The sequence below is a fragment of the Oryctolagus cuniculus genome, assembly GCF_964237555.1.
Source record: "Oryctolagus cuniculus chromosome 17 unlocalized genomic scaffold, mOryCun1.1 SUPER_17_unloc_3, whole genome shotgun sequence".
Lineage (NCBI taxonomy): Eukaryota > Metazoa > Chordata > Mammalia > Lagomorpha > Leporidae > Oryctolagus > Oryctolagus cuniculus.
The window spans coordinates 251,174-265,923 of NW_027208204.1; the positions used below are offsets into that span (position 1 = coordinate 251,174).

General features: G+C 42.9%; 1 protein-coding gene across 1 annotated transcript in view; it reads left to right on the plus strand.

The window, feature by feature from the left end:
- LOC103346924 (uncharacterized) overlaps positions 1–14,750 on the plus strand; it is a 48,750-nt gene that overhangs the window by 17,810 nt on the left and 16,190 nt on the right. The window contains exons 5-6 of the mRNA XM_070067669.1: positions 1,111–1,186; positions 1,973–2,034. Coding sequence (XP_069923770.1) covers positions 1,111–1,186; positions 1,973–2,034 — 138 coding nt within the window. The remainder of the gene's footprint in view (positions 1–1,110; positions 1,187–1,972; positions 2,035–14,750) is intronic.

Genomic DNA, 14,750 nt, shown 5'->3' on the forward strand with positions numbered 1-14,750 from the left:
GGCCGGGCAGCGGGGCCAGCTCACGAGACGGGTCCGGCATCCTGGTCGCCAGGCCTCCGCTGGGCAGCGGGATGCCCTGCCAGGAGGCGCCCCTGGGGCCCAGCTCGTACTCTTGCGAGACTTCCAGCGTCCCTAGCCATCCGGGCCGGCCCTCCCTGTCCCCTCGAGGTGGTGCTACGCTGAGCGCCCTCTTCCACCCTGCCAGCCTCGCGGCCCTGCCCCCCACCCCGCCAGGACCCGGTCACCCGGCCGTCCCGGACGCCTGTCCCTCCCCGTCAGTACCAGCAGCCCTCAGACTGGGTGTCTCCCCAGAAAATGCCCCGGGTTGCAAGACTCGCTCGTTGGCGAGGCGACTCAGCCGAGCTGTCGAGGGGGTCGTGGTGGGGCGGGGTGCTGGGGGGTGGCGGGGCGCCCTCTTGCACCCTGCCAGCCTCGCGGAGAGAGAGAGAAAGGGAGAGAGCGTTGTGTACTCAGGATAGTATTGGGCATTACGTTGACTCCAGAGGAGTAGAATAGAAGTCCTCTCCCTGCGGCTGAGTGCTGAACGTTTATTTTGTGCAAGCGTGGGTCAACCTCAGTGAGAACTCACCCCTGCTTACTCATTTCTTTCCCCTGCTCACTAAACTGAGAAGGCCCCCGAGAAGTAGTGATGACGTTTAGAATTACCAGGTTGGTGCTAGCAAAACTCTTGTTAATTGCTGTCATTAAAGAGCGGATTGGTGACTGTTAGACATACTAGCATGTCATTTCTTTCTGTAGTGGTGTCTTATTACCCCCAGCCACAGGAAAGTTTGAAGATTTCTGTATATTTTTGATTACTTCATTGATGAATGAATTGGAGTGTCTCCAATTTTCATCCTATTAAATAATTATTTTAATAACAAATAATATTTTTGAGATTGCAGATCTTAATACTAATATACCTATGTAAAAATGAATTTTGGTGGACTACACATCTGAATATTAATAAAAATAAGACTTGTATATACATGATTTTGAACTAGAGGACATTGATATATCCGTCTCTTAGAGTTACTAATTATTACATGCATAATAATAGCAAGCTTTTTCCACGATCACTAGACTTAATGTATACTTTTTTCCTTTTAGTCACGGTATCATTGGAGAATTTACAACAAGCTACCGGGAACTTTCTAGAGGGCAGTCCCAATTCAATGTATACGAGGTGAGAAGCATTTTATTTTAATCACTTTCAGTAACTCTATCTGTCAAATAAAAATTAAAAAAAAAAAAAAGGTAGAAAGACCATACCCTTAATGTCGCCCTTTACTGTTAAGTAGATTTATTTTACAGGGTGTGAACGTGCTCGTTGATAATGCATTAAACATTACAACTGTGGGAATGGATGCTGCGCTAAATCAGTGCAGTAGGGTGCAAAGATGAATGTATCTGAAAATTGTGTTAAAAAAAAAATCATCTTATTGAGTAAAAAAATACTGAAAATTTCCCCCTGAAATTAACTTTCCTTTGGAGAGGCAAAATCTGAGTTTTCTCTGCGTTCCTGTGTAAGGATTCCTAAGAGGCAGGACACCCGCAGGGTAGATGATCGTGCACAGAGCCGAGTCAGAAGTGCCGGGTCCCTCCCTCTGCAGGGTGGCTCACTGACTCTGAGTTTTCAATTTGAACCATTTTCCAGTGCCCTTTCATCTCCCCTTTGATCTAAAATCAGAAGGAGCGCAGTGTCCTCTTAGATAATTTTCAAGCTGTTCTTCAAAGCGAGAAAACTGGTCATAGAAAGGAGTTAATTTTTTCTTCTTTTCTGGTCCAGTCCCTTCTGCTAATTTTCAACGTAAGAGCAGTCAGTCCTAGCAGATTTTAATAAACTATCATGTATTTAGTGCTTTTTCCAAACGCTAGGAAGTAGGGTTTTCTCTGTGTCATTTAGGGGAAAAAAGTCCTTTCGGGGTTACGGTTAGTTCTGCTAGGGGCTAATTCTGGGTTTCTTTTCCAGGTAACGTTACTCTCCTTCTTGGTACAAATGGAAGTTTCTTTCCTTGACTACATCAAGGGAGGGTAAGTAATGCTGTGAGATTGTTCGTTGCTTAGGCGTTCCTGATGGTGTGTGGCAGGTGCTCCCACGTGGAGCCCAGCCACTGAGCTGAGCTCGCAATGCTGCACCTCTCGCTCTTCTGTTTTAGACTGTGTACATCCCACTGCTGTCATTTGGGGGACAAGAGAAGGGACTTCGTTGTATCATTAGTGGTCTTAGGTGGAGCTGTTACGTATACTTTCTTGAGTGTTTTTATTTGCCCAACCTGCAGAACCTTGTGTTATCTTTAAAGGGGGTGAAGTCTGGAGGGCCTGATAGAATGTGGGTGCTGACTGTAGAATGTGAACGGAATGCAGCATATCACAGGGTGACCTGCAGGAGTGGGGGGAATGGTCACTTGCTGTCCCCCAGGCTTCTGGGCAGGAATGCATTTCAGGAACAGACACTGTGGCCATTCTCAGCACCTTCCAGGACCTATCCTGTGCTGGTAATGCGTTGTGCATTCTTGCACTCAGGCCAACAGGGAGATCTTCCCAGTTTTGTTTCTGTTTTTAATCTGGTTGGTCCTGTGTTAACCTAAGCAAGCACAGGTGGAGACGGAGAATAGGGTTCCTTGTTCCACAGGATCAAACGTCCACTTTCCCCTGTATTTACCACACACAGAAACATTGAGAGGAAGGTGGAGTGTGTGGGGGGAGTTGACGGGGAGTGATAGTTGGAGGCATCACCCAGGTAAACCACTTCCGAATGACAGTTCAGCGGATGGTTTCCCAGGCCGCCTCCCTGAGGTATCTCCATCAGGCTGAGGAAAGCACCGGGAAGGAGGGGCCAGGAGACCCAGGCCAGTGTCACAGAGGACACAGCTTGGCCTTTCTCGCTCTAATGAGATAAAACAAAGGAACAAATACCAGTACCTGCCTAAACAGGAAGTCCTTGGGCAAGGGAGGGCTTTCGATGGTTTGTGGGCAAATGAAAGGAAAAGATAAGCTTACTTGGGTGCGAGACGCCTTGGGAGTCCATGCACCGTTTTGTTCATAATACGCATCTTCATATGCTTTTTGGACACCCCTTCCTGTGTGGGTATCTTGAACCCCACTCTGAAGCCTCAGGTGGCATCCATAAAGTTAGAGAAGTACTAACTAGAAAAAGGAGTTTGCCAACTCTCCTTCATCTTCCAACATCAGCATATTTTTAATCTTTAGAAGATAGGGAAATCAAGAGTTGATTTTGTTATACAAATAGATCTTTTTTTTCTTGTGTCAAAGGCTTAATAGCCATAGGAGACAGTTGAAGAAAAGGAAAGGAGGACTATGGATAACCCCAGGCACATGCTTTGTATGCTGAAGGGAGAGGCTCCATGATGAGGCTGTGGTTTGCATGTCAGAGCAACCAAGTCTGAAATGCTAAGAATGCCCTTCACAATTTGTTCTTTCTTGTCCCTTGTGAGCATGTGAGAGGCATGCGTCTATTAAGAAATTTTCCGTGCGTTTGGTCAGAAGTATGGATCGAGTTGTAGTTTATTGAGTCTATCAGTAATAGTCGCTTGACTGCGTTACCCCTGAAATCACTGTGAGTTGATCATGTTCCTCTTTTGGAAATCCTTTGTGTTAACCTGGGCGTGTGGGCTTCTGCAGTGCAAGAACGGTGGTGACCTTAACGAATCTTGTCGTCATACATCTCCACTGCTGTCGACCTCGAGGTTCCTGCTCTCGGCTTGCACGCTTCCTCCTCCCAGTGCTGCCTGTGCTGGCGGGAATGCCAATACCTTTTCTGTTATAAGTCAGTGTGTAAGCAGAACCCCAGCTTAGGAAGCACCTTTTGTTCAAATCTGACTTTGAGAATTTTATAAGAACCTATTTAAAAAAAATATTTATTTGGGGCCGGCACTGTGGCGCAGCGGATTAACGCACTGGCCTGAAGCACTGGCATCCCATGTGGGCACCAGTTCAAGACCCGGCTGTCCACTTCCCATCCAGCTCTTTGCTGTGTCCTGGGAATGCAGTGGAAGATGGCCCAAGTCTTTGAGCCCCTGCACCCCTGTGAGACCCGGAAGAAGCTCCTGGCTTCAGATTGGCACAGCTCCGGCTGTTGGAACCGATTGGGGAGTGAACCATCAGATGGAAGACCTCTCTCTCTTTCTTCTTCTCCTCTCTCTGTGTAACTCTGACTTTTAAATAAATAAATAAATCTTTAAAAAAATTTAGTTAATTGAAAGGCAGAGTTTCAGAGAGACAAAGATGAAGAGATTTTATATTCTCTTGTTTGTTCTCCTAATGGCCACCTGGGCGGGGGCTAGGCCATGTCACAGCCAGGAGCCCGGCACTCTGGGTCTCTCACAAGGGTGCAGGGGCACATAGACTTGAGCCACCTTCCACTGCTTTCCCAGGCACAATAGTAGGGAGCTGAATCAGAGGTGGAGCAACCAGGACTGGAACCGATGCCCAGGTGGTTTGCTGGCATTGCACAGGGCTGCTTAACCCACTCTGCCACAATGCCAAGCCCCAGAAACCTATCTTTGATTTGCAAATGTAGTCTAAAGATTTAGGTTAACTTTTACCACATAATCATTCTAACTGGAATTCAGTTAATTTCTATAGAATCAAGTTATCTGCGAAAGATAATGAAAAAGATATATATATATATATATATATTCTGCAGTATTTTATGTGGAATATTTAATAAATGTGTATATATCTTAAATATATTAGAATTTTACATTTATATATCATTTACCACTATTTATAGTATTTATAACTAAAACATAGAACTTTTTTTAAAAAAACTTTTAGCCGGCGCCGTGGCTCAATAGGCTAATCCTCCACCTTGCGGCGCCGGCACACCGGGTTCTAGTCCCGGTTGGGGCGCTGGATTCTGTCCCGGTTGCCCCTCCTCCAGGCCAGCTCTCTGCTATGGCCAGGGAGTGCAGTGGAGGATGGCCCAGGTGCTTGGGCCCTGCACCCCATGGGAGACCAGGAAAAGCACCTGGATCCTGGCTCCTGCCATCGGATCAGTGCGGTGCGCTGGCTGCAGCGGCGGCCATTGGAGAGTGAACCAACGGCAAAGGAAGACCTTTCTCTCTCTGTCTCTCTCTCTCACTGTCCACTCTGCCTGTCAAAAATAAAAAAAAAATAAATAAAAAAAAAACTTTTATTTAGTAGGTACAAATTTTCTAAGTACAACTTTGGGAATATAGTGATTGTTCTCACCATACCTGCCTTCCCACTCCCACTTCCACTGCACCTCCTCCTCTCTCTCCCATTCCCAGTCCTATTCTCCATTAAGATTTGTTTTCGGTGAACTTTATACACAGAAGACCAACTCTATACTACGTAAAGATTGTAACAATTTGCACACTCACATACACACAATATTTAAAAAAAAACTATTTGAGAACAAGTTTTACAGTTAACTCTCCTAAGACAACTCAGTGAGGACAGAGGTCCTGCATGGGAAGTTAGTGCACAGTGACTCCTGTTGTCATACACTCTTATGTATGACGTCAGTGACCACCCAAGACTATTGCCATGAGCTGCCAAGGCTGTGCAAGGCATTTGAATCCACAGTCCCCATTAGTATCTAGACAAGGCCATGAGCAAAGTGGAAGTTCTCTCCTCCTGTCAGAGAAAAGTACATCCTTCTTTGATGGCTGCTTCTTTCCACAACACAGAGCTCTTAATGTACAGTCCAAATCGCTAGCAGTAATTATTCTTAAATGACTTTATGTGTTTCTGCTCAAAAGGACTTGCTGTAAGTTACTGAGCAGCACAGTTGAATCGTGAGTTTTTTATTAAGTTTCATTAAGGAGATCGTCTCTGTCATGGCAGTCCTTATGTTGTAATGACAGGCAAATCACTTTATAGTTTAGATTTCAGTTTTCTGTACTTTACATGACTCTGGTATTCTGAAGTCCACTGGTAAAATGATTTGATTCCAGTAGATCTTCCAAACAAACCTACCGTGGCCTTAATGATACCTGATGTGTTTTTCTTGGTTCTGACCGTACTGTTTATATCCTTATAGAGGACTCCCTCCAACGTATGGATGTACCGTACATGGTCATTTGCTGACCCCTTATCCTGTGCCTGGCCAGTGAGCTAAGTGCCTTCAGAGAACTGTTCTCTCTCTCCATGGCCCCTTTGCCCTGGCCTCTCCTTACTCCTTCCCTCTCTTTCCCCCTTGAGAAATAGACATGCTGATAATTTTCTCTTTCTAGAAATAATTACAGTAAAGTTCATCTCTTTGTACTGTTTACTTTTCGATATGTGTGTACTTGATCTGTAATTTCTGTTCCCTGCTGAAGTCCTGTTTAGTTTACATAGCCTGAGTGTAAATTCATATCTTGACTCTCAGAAAACGTAAGAATGTTATTAGAAGACACTTAGGAAGATCGAATCTTCATTGAGCTGTTAGTTACAGGGATTGGTCAAGGCATGTACTTCATGGAATATCTGATGTGTTTTACATGTAAGAAATGAGAACTCAAGTTTCATATTCCAAGGGTTTTAAAAAGATTCAGTTGATAGGAGAATGATGAATCATGGCACCTTGACATGGGGAACACCAGTATTAAAATCATTGTGAGAATAAATTTCCACAAACATCTCTCCCAGCTATTTCACTGGTTTATTGTTTTTCTTGATAGATTTCCTGCAAGTTTTCTTTAACTTGTTGTAGACATTATGAGTCATTTGCATGTTCTCCCCCTGATAATAAGGAAACTCAGCTCCCAAGTATATCAGTGCAGTGCAGTGACTGAAAGTCACATTAATAGCTGACAACGAATTTACATCGAAATTTATGAAGGTAACAGCATAGAATACATGTGCTGCACTTGTTTCAGATTAGAACTAACTGCAGTTGTGGGTAATTGCTTATGGTTGGTCTCGGGGTGCCCGTAGGTCCTCTGTGAACTGCGCCACTGAGGTGCCTCCTGCAGATGTCTTTGTCATCACAGACGTGTCTCCTGTAGCCACAGAACATTCATATCACTGTTTAGCAGCTCAGTGGTATTTAAAACTCATCATCATAATTGTTTGAAACCACACATTTGATGAGTGAGAAATTATAGAAATAAGAATTTTCATTCCCAAATTTTAAACTACTATACCATTATGAAGATTATAAATATAAAATGTTAAAAAGTTAGGTAAATTTGGAAGTGTATAATGTGATGTCAGATCCCTGTGATCATACATGCTAGGGGTAGTCACCTTGAGAAATTTGCTTTAAATTATTTCTTGACAATCTCATTCCATCATTTTATAACAGTGGCATCACTGTGTGTGTAGTACTCTGCACTGTTATTTCCTATTTAAATACATGGTGTTTCTGTGTGACTGTGCCACTACTTATACATCTACCTTATTCCAACAGGCTTCCATTGTTTGAATGGACATTTTAGTAAATTCAGTTTTTTTTTTAATCATAGCAAAACTGCCACGTTAAACTCTGGTGTACACGTGGCTTTTTGTGCACTTGGTTAAGCGTGCATGTAGGGGTACTTCCTAGAAATAATGTTGCTGAGTTAACTGGTATGTTTGTAGTACAGTCTGTGAGATTAAGTTGTACTGCTCAAAGATTGTCATAACTTACTCTCCCAACATCTGGGTGAGAATTGACATACACTTACCCATGCTTCATAGTGTCCATTATTTCTCACTTTTGCTTCTAAGTTTCCCGTCACTCTCAGCTCTCATCTGTGAAGCCTCTGTTTGTTAGCCAGTTGTGTGTCCTTTCTAAAGCGTCTGTTCAACCAGCTATGGATTCGGAAGCTCATCTTGTAGAGTCCTTTCTTCCCCCGCTGCTCTCTCTTCTCCCAGTCCCCCCGGAAAGCTGCGAGTATTTTCGGCGGGAGGCAGACCATAGAAAGGCAGCTGGCAGCTACACTCCTTGGAGTGGGCAGCACTGTGGTCTTCAGGTGCATCCATTTCAGTCACCTCCAGAGACTTCTCACCTGACCCCTCCACTCTTAACTTCTGCTCTCTGATGAGACTAAAGAAGAACATAAAATAAATAACTGATCAACCAAATCAGCCCCAAGTAGTGCAGTGGGTGGTGGCATTCATTACTATTTGGCAGAGTTGTGGAATTGTCAAGGTTAGCTTTTAGTTTTTTTCACTGTTTTATTTATATAAGGCGAACAGATTTCATGTATTTCATATTTACAGATTCATAGGTGTAGTGATGCTTCCCACTCTGTGCCCCCTCCTGCCTGTGTTCCCACCCTCACTTCTCTTTCCTTTCTTATTCTTTTAATTTTTACAGTGAAATACTTTCAGTCTATTTTATAATCTTAAATTTAACCTTCTACTAAGTAAAGAATTCAGCTAATACAAGGGGAAAAAAAAAAAACTGTTCCTCAGTGGTAGAGACCAAGGCTGTAAACAGTAATGGAATCTCAGAATGTCAATTTTGCTCATACATATTATTGTTTTATACTTTATTAGTTACAAGATATCAGGGAAACTGTTTGTTATTTCATATTGGAACTGGCATATTTCCTGAGCATAATAGTGTCCATTTGCATCCATTGTGTTACAAAAAAGAGGATTTCATTCTTTTTTATGGGCGGGTAGTATTCCATAGTGTATATATACTATATTTTAGTTGTCCAGTATCGGTTGATGAACATCTGGGGTGATTGCATATCTTAGCTATTTGGAGTTGACCTGCAGTAAACAGTGAAGTACAGATGAGTCTTTTATGTGCTGCTTTCATTTCGTTTGGGTAAATGCCCAGGAGTGAGATGGCTGGGTTGTATGGTAGATCTGTTTTTAACTTTCTAAAGTATCTCCATACTGTCTTTCACAGTGGCTGTACTAGTTTACATTCCCACCAACACTAGATTAGGGAACCTTTTATCCCCACACCCTCACCAGCATTTATTGTTTAATGATTTCTTTGTGAGAGCCATTCTAACTGGGATGAGGTAAAACCCCGTTGTGGTTTTGATTTGCATTTCCCTGATGGCTAGTGATCCTGAGCATTTTTTGATGTGTCTTTTGGCCATTTGAATTTCCTCTTTTGAAAAATGTCTGTTAAAATCCTTTGCCCGTTTCTTAACCGCATTGTTTGTTTTGTTGTTGTTGAGTTCCTTGAGCTCTTCATAGGTTCTGGATATGAATTCTTTATCAGTTGCATAGTTTGCAAATATTTTCTCCCATTCTGTCTCCTTTTGCCTCTTTGCTGAGTGTTTCCTTTGCAGAGCAGAAGATTCTTAGCTTGATGTAATCCCGTGAGTCTGTTTATTTGCTTTGATTGTCTGTGCTTCTCAGGTCTTTTCCAAGAAGTCTTTGCCCATGCTCACGTCTTACAGAATTTCCCTGATATTCTTCTCTAGAAATTTATGAAATCAGTTCATAGATTTAGATCCTTGACATATTTCGAATTGATTTTGTGTAAGGCATAAGGTAGGGATCTTGTTTCATACTTCTGCACATGGAGTTCCAATTTCCCCAACATTCTTTATTCAAGAAACTATTCTTTCTCCAGGGCTTCATTTTAGCTCCTTTGTCAAAGATTAGTTGGTTAGAGATGTGTGAATTAATTTATAAGGCTTGTATTCTGTTACATTTGTCTGCATGCCTATTTTTGTGCCAGTACCAGGCTCTTTTTATTATTACTATGCTGTAGTATGTCTTGAAATCTGGTATTGCAATACCTCTGAATTTGTGGGTTTTTTAAATTATTTATTTATTTGAAAGGCATAGTTACAGAGAGGCAGAGGCAGCGGTGGTGGGAGTGGTCTTCCATCTACTGGTTCATACCCCAAATAGTCACAGTGGCTGGAGCTGTGCTGATCTGAAGCAAGGAGCTTCTTTTGGATCTCCCATGTGGGTTTAGGGGCCCGAGGACTTGCACCATCTCCCACTGCTTACCCAGGTTATAGCAGAGAGCAGGATTGGAAGTGGAGCAGCCAGGACTTGAGCCAGTGCTCATGGGGGATGTTGGCACTGCATGGTGGTGGCTTCACCTGGTCTTAGCAGGAAGTTACAATCAGGAGTGGAGCCACAGTGTGAACCCAGGCACTGCATTATGGGATGTGGGTGTCTGAGCAATGTCTTAACCATAGCATCACACTCCTACTCCAGCCTTTATTACTTTTATTTGTGGTTGTCCTGTTGCTAGCTTGGGCCCCTCTCCCCACATGGGAAGCCTGGAGAAAGTTCCTGACTTCAGACCAGCCCCACTCAGGCCTCATTCAATCTGTTGCTGGTTGTGGGCTTGTCATATATTGCCTTGATTGTGTTGAGAAGTGTTCCTTCTATACCCAATTTACCTAAGTTTTTTTTTATAATGAAAGGATGTTGTATTTTATCAAATACTTTATTTGCATCTGTTGAGATAATCGTAACACTTTGAATCTTCAGTTTCTTAATATGATGTATCCAGGAATCTATCCATTTCTTCTAGGTTTTCCAATTTGTTCATTTATAGCTGTTTGTAATAATTTCTGTTGTTTCATTGTTCTCACATGTGTGTACTTTTTCATTTATTAATGTGGGATTTCTCCCTTTTGTTTGGTTAGTTGGGCCAACCGTGTATCAATTTAAAAAAAAACACCTCATAATTTCACTGATCTTTTGTGTTTTTCTAAAATTGTTTTCTTCTCTAACTTTAATTATTTCTTTCCTCCTACTAATTTTGGTTTTAGTTATTGCTTTTCAAGGTCCTTGGGATGCCTTGATAGGTCATTTATTTGATGTCTTTATGTAGGCACTAACTGGTATAAACTTCCTGCTTGATGCTGTTTTTGCTGCATACCATAAGTTTTGCTATGTTCTGTTGTCATCTTCTTTTGTTTCCAGGAATTTTTTGATTTCCCTTTTGATGTTTTCTGCGACCCACTGGTCATTGAGGATCATGCTGTTCAGTCTCCATGTGTTTACATATTTTCTAGAGATTCTCAGTTGTTAATTTCTGGCTTAATTTCACTGCGGTGGATCTCATCTGTTGTGGGCATGGGGGGGATATGGTCACACCTGGTGGACCATACCCACAGTCAGCCCACAGTGGGTGCCGCCCTCACCCATGCTGGCGCATGAACCACAGGAAGGGTCTGTGCAGACTCCGTGTGACCACAGAATCCGCGACGACCTGCTCCAGGCAGTCAGAGGGTTCGAGCACCAGACACCAGACACCCAGCTACACTGCACACCCTATCGTGCAGTCCCAGAATTCCCATGGTCACAGTGCACAAGGCTACCCCAGTCATGGGGTGCAGAGGATCCCTCCTGGCCCCACAAGCCTACACTGCCCACAGAGAGAGCAGAGATGCCCCCAGAGCCAGGTGCCCGCGGGTGCTCTGCCTTGGCCGTTTAGCCCCGGGGCCTTGTTCTCAGAAGCTGGTGTCTGCTCCAGCCCTTGGCTGCAGGAGTCATGTGTGGCATCCCCGCTCACTGCTGCATGTGCACTGTTCCATGCTCCTCCACGGCATCCTTCTTCCTTCTGTAGAATTTCCACTGCAAACTTCTCCCCAACTCCCCCGTGTGAATGCACTCCCTCTGCTTTTCTTCCATCTTCCCCTTGGCAGAATCAGCACACCTTTCCCCTGTTCAGCCATTTTGGGCTGCCAAGGTGAGCTTTTCATAAGAGATACACCACCAGAATCACAGTAACTCATCACTTTTGAAAGGCAGAGAGACAGAGACAGGAAGGGAGCCACACAAAGAGAGATACACAGACAGAGAGAGCCACTATTTACTGGTTCATTCCCTGATGCCTGCAACAGCTGGGGCTGGGCCAAGCTGAAACCAAGAGCCAGTAACTCAGTCCAGGTCTCCAGTGTGAGTAGCAGGGACCCACTATCACTGCCACCCAGGGTACCCATTAGCAGGAAGTTAGAATCAGGAACCAGCCACAGTGTGAATGCAGGCACTGCGTTATGGGACGTGGGTCTCTGAGCAGTGTCCTAACCATAGCACCACACTCCCACTCCAGCCGTTATTACTTTCATTTGTGGGTTGTCCTGTTGCTAGCTTAGGGGACTTCAGTTCAGGGACATCTTCCATGTACCCTCCTAATCTAAGAGAACCTGCTGCTAGGTTATGCTTACCTAGAATCTTCATTGAGAAATAAGCTGAGGTCCTCAAAAGGAGTGAGAAATCCCCATTTAAAATGCAAACACAGCAACTGAGTTGATACTCTAGCTAATTCTGGTCCATCGAAAATAAACTTAGCAGGGGATTTCTTGGATTCCTTTCATTGTACTTTTCTCTACATTAATTTTAAAAACCACTTGTCATAGACTTACTACCTGGGAGCAGGAGAGTAAGGAAGGGGCAGAGCGGGCAGTTTATAAGGATGATGTAGTGGTCTTCCTTATCAAAATCTGAGAGTAAGTATGCATAAAGAATTCTTTAATTACATTTTAAAAATTTCACATCTCATTTTCATACAAAAACATAGTTGAATCAAACATTATAAAAATTGTTATTTATCCTGAATCCAAGTAGAAATTAAACAGAGTTAAGAATGAACATATGGGGGCCCGTCTTTGGTGTGGCAGGTAAAGCTGCCAACTATAATGCTAGCATACCATATGGATGCCGATTTGGGTCTCAGCTGCTCCACTTCCAATCCTTCTCTGTGCTGATGGCCTGGGAAAGCAGTGGAAGATGGGCCAAGTGCTTGGGACCCTGCACCCATGTGGGAGACCCAGAAGAAGCTCCTGATTTTGTACCAGCCCAGCTCAGGCTGTTGTGGCCCTTTGGGGGAGTAAACCAGTGAATGGAAGACCTCTCTCTCTCTCTCTCTTTCTCATTCTAACTCTGCCTTTCAAGTAAATAAATTTCTTAATAGTAAAAAAGAACATATTTAAATACCAAACAACTGTTTTCAAAGCTCTTTCAAATCTCCCTCTTGAAAGGAACTTCCTTTTATGCTCAGTTGTTGATATCTGATGTTCTAGTATTCCATTCTATTAGTCATTATTGATGTAGACATTTACTGAAATTATAACCTTGATTATAAGCTTGCTGCTTTTCATTCCCTGTCTCAGTCCCTAAGACATTGTATTTGGCTTTCCTAGACAGATTTCTGGCTTCAGGTACCTGGTGAGCAGCTGAGTGATGCATTCTAAATCAGTCAGGATTCAATTACTATGCAAATATTTTCTAAAATAAAAACCTGACCTTTCTTATTTTCTCTTTTTGCCTTCACAACAGTACTGTGTTTTTCCTGGAGGTTGAGATACATTTTATGACAAGAGGCAATGAAAGGGTTTATTTTCTTAATAGAAGAATCAACTCCATAAAGGAGTTTCATTACAGAGTAATAAAGGCTGATTGTGTCATCTGCATGATTGACCTTGGGTCATTAGTTTTAGTCATTCTCTGTAGAATCTTTTATTTCTCTTATTAAAATTAATTTCAGATGGCAAAATTTTTGTATTATTTGATAAAGATGTTTATTTCAGTCATCGTGAGTAAGGTCATTATCAGATCCTTTTCCTGCACACAGTGTTCTGAAATCTAAGATCCTTCCTTAGGTAGCATCATCATTGATTTCCGTATTGTTACTTGTGAAGTGGGCACCTTTGTGTCTACAGACCCATGGAACATGTTTCCTGTTCATGACAGCTTGCTCTTAGCCGCAGAGGGCAGAATCACATTTGAGTCGGCTCTGTGTGTAGGGCAGTCCCTCTGCTCCTGAGTCGTCACCGAGCTCTGCTCTGCCAGCATCGCCTCTGAGACAAAGATCTGGGAAGGTTTCCACAACCCTTTAACCTGCAGATGAAGGGGGAAACAGGTCACAGATTCTGCACAATGCGTCCCTGCTAAGTTATAAGAATTCACATGAACATGAAATCCTGTTCTTCACTTTTATTAGAACATTGAGTTAATTAGAAGCTCACAGATCTGCACACTGTCATTTTCTTCTCTGAAAATAATCCCTAACTCTCACCCAGCCAGCCCAACTGGGCCAGACACGATGATACCTGGCTACAGCTCGGACTCTCGGTCCTAAATCTCACATTGACCTGAAATTTCAAATAAAAGGCTTGCCTCCCTTTAGAAAAATGAAGTGTCTTAGCAAAAATAAAACAAATCCAAGAACTGCCTACCTATCATCAGCTCATTTAAAAGGCTTGTGTGGGCTTCTTGGCACTACTTACTTTAAATGCGAGTTGAAGATCATTAAAGAAGATCATAGTTGGCATACATACTTTAAAGGTGAATTGAAGATCATAAAGTCCCTTTATCAACAAGTTCCAAAAGGATTTTTTTCCTTCAAGATACTTGGAGCGATTGCAGTGCTACTGTAAAATGCCTGCCTGGGTTCTATAAAATTGGTGGCATTACACGGAGCACGTTGCTGCAGGGAACACGTCTTGCTGGGAAAAGCAAAAAAAAAAAAATATTTCTTATCCTAATCCAATTTATTGCTTAAAAACTGAATCTGCACATGTAGGATTTTTTATATTGCTTCTCCTGGTGGCACCCAAGTGCTTTGCATTCATTAGACCAGGGAAGAGCTCAGCCCTGTGGCACCGAACAGGATAAATCTAATAAAAAAAAAAAAAAAACAGAGCCAATCTGCCTTCTATAAATACATTCACAGAGAAGATTATAATATCTAAGTGAAACTCATCCCGACTAAGGTTTAGAAAAGAGACAGGAATATTCACAAGACTCTGATCAACACTGTTTGGATGAACGCTTGATTGTGGTCTTGCACAGTTACTTGCTTTCAGAGTGTGATTTCCTCTCCAGTTTCCTTTACTCTGAGGAGAGTTTTT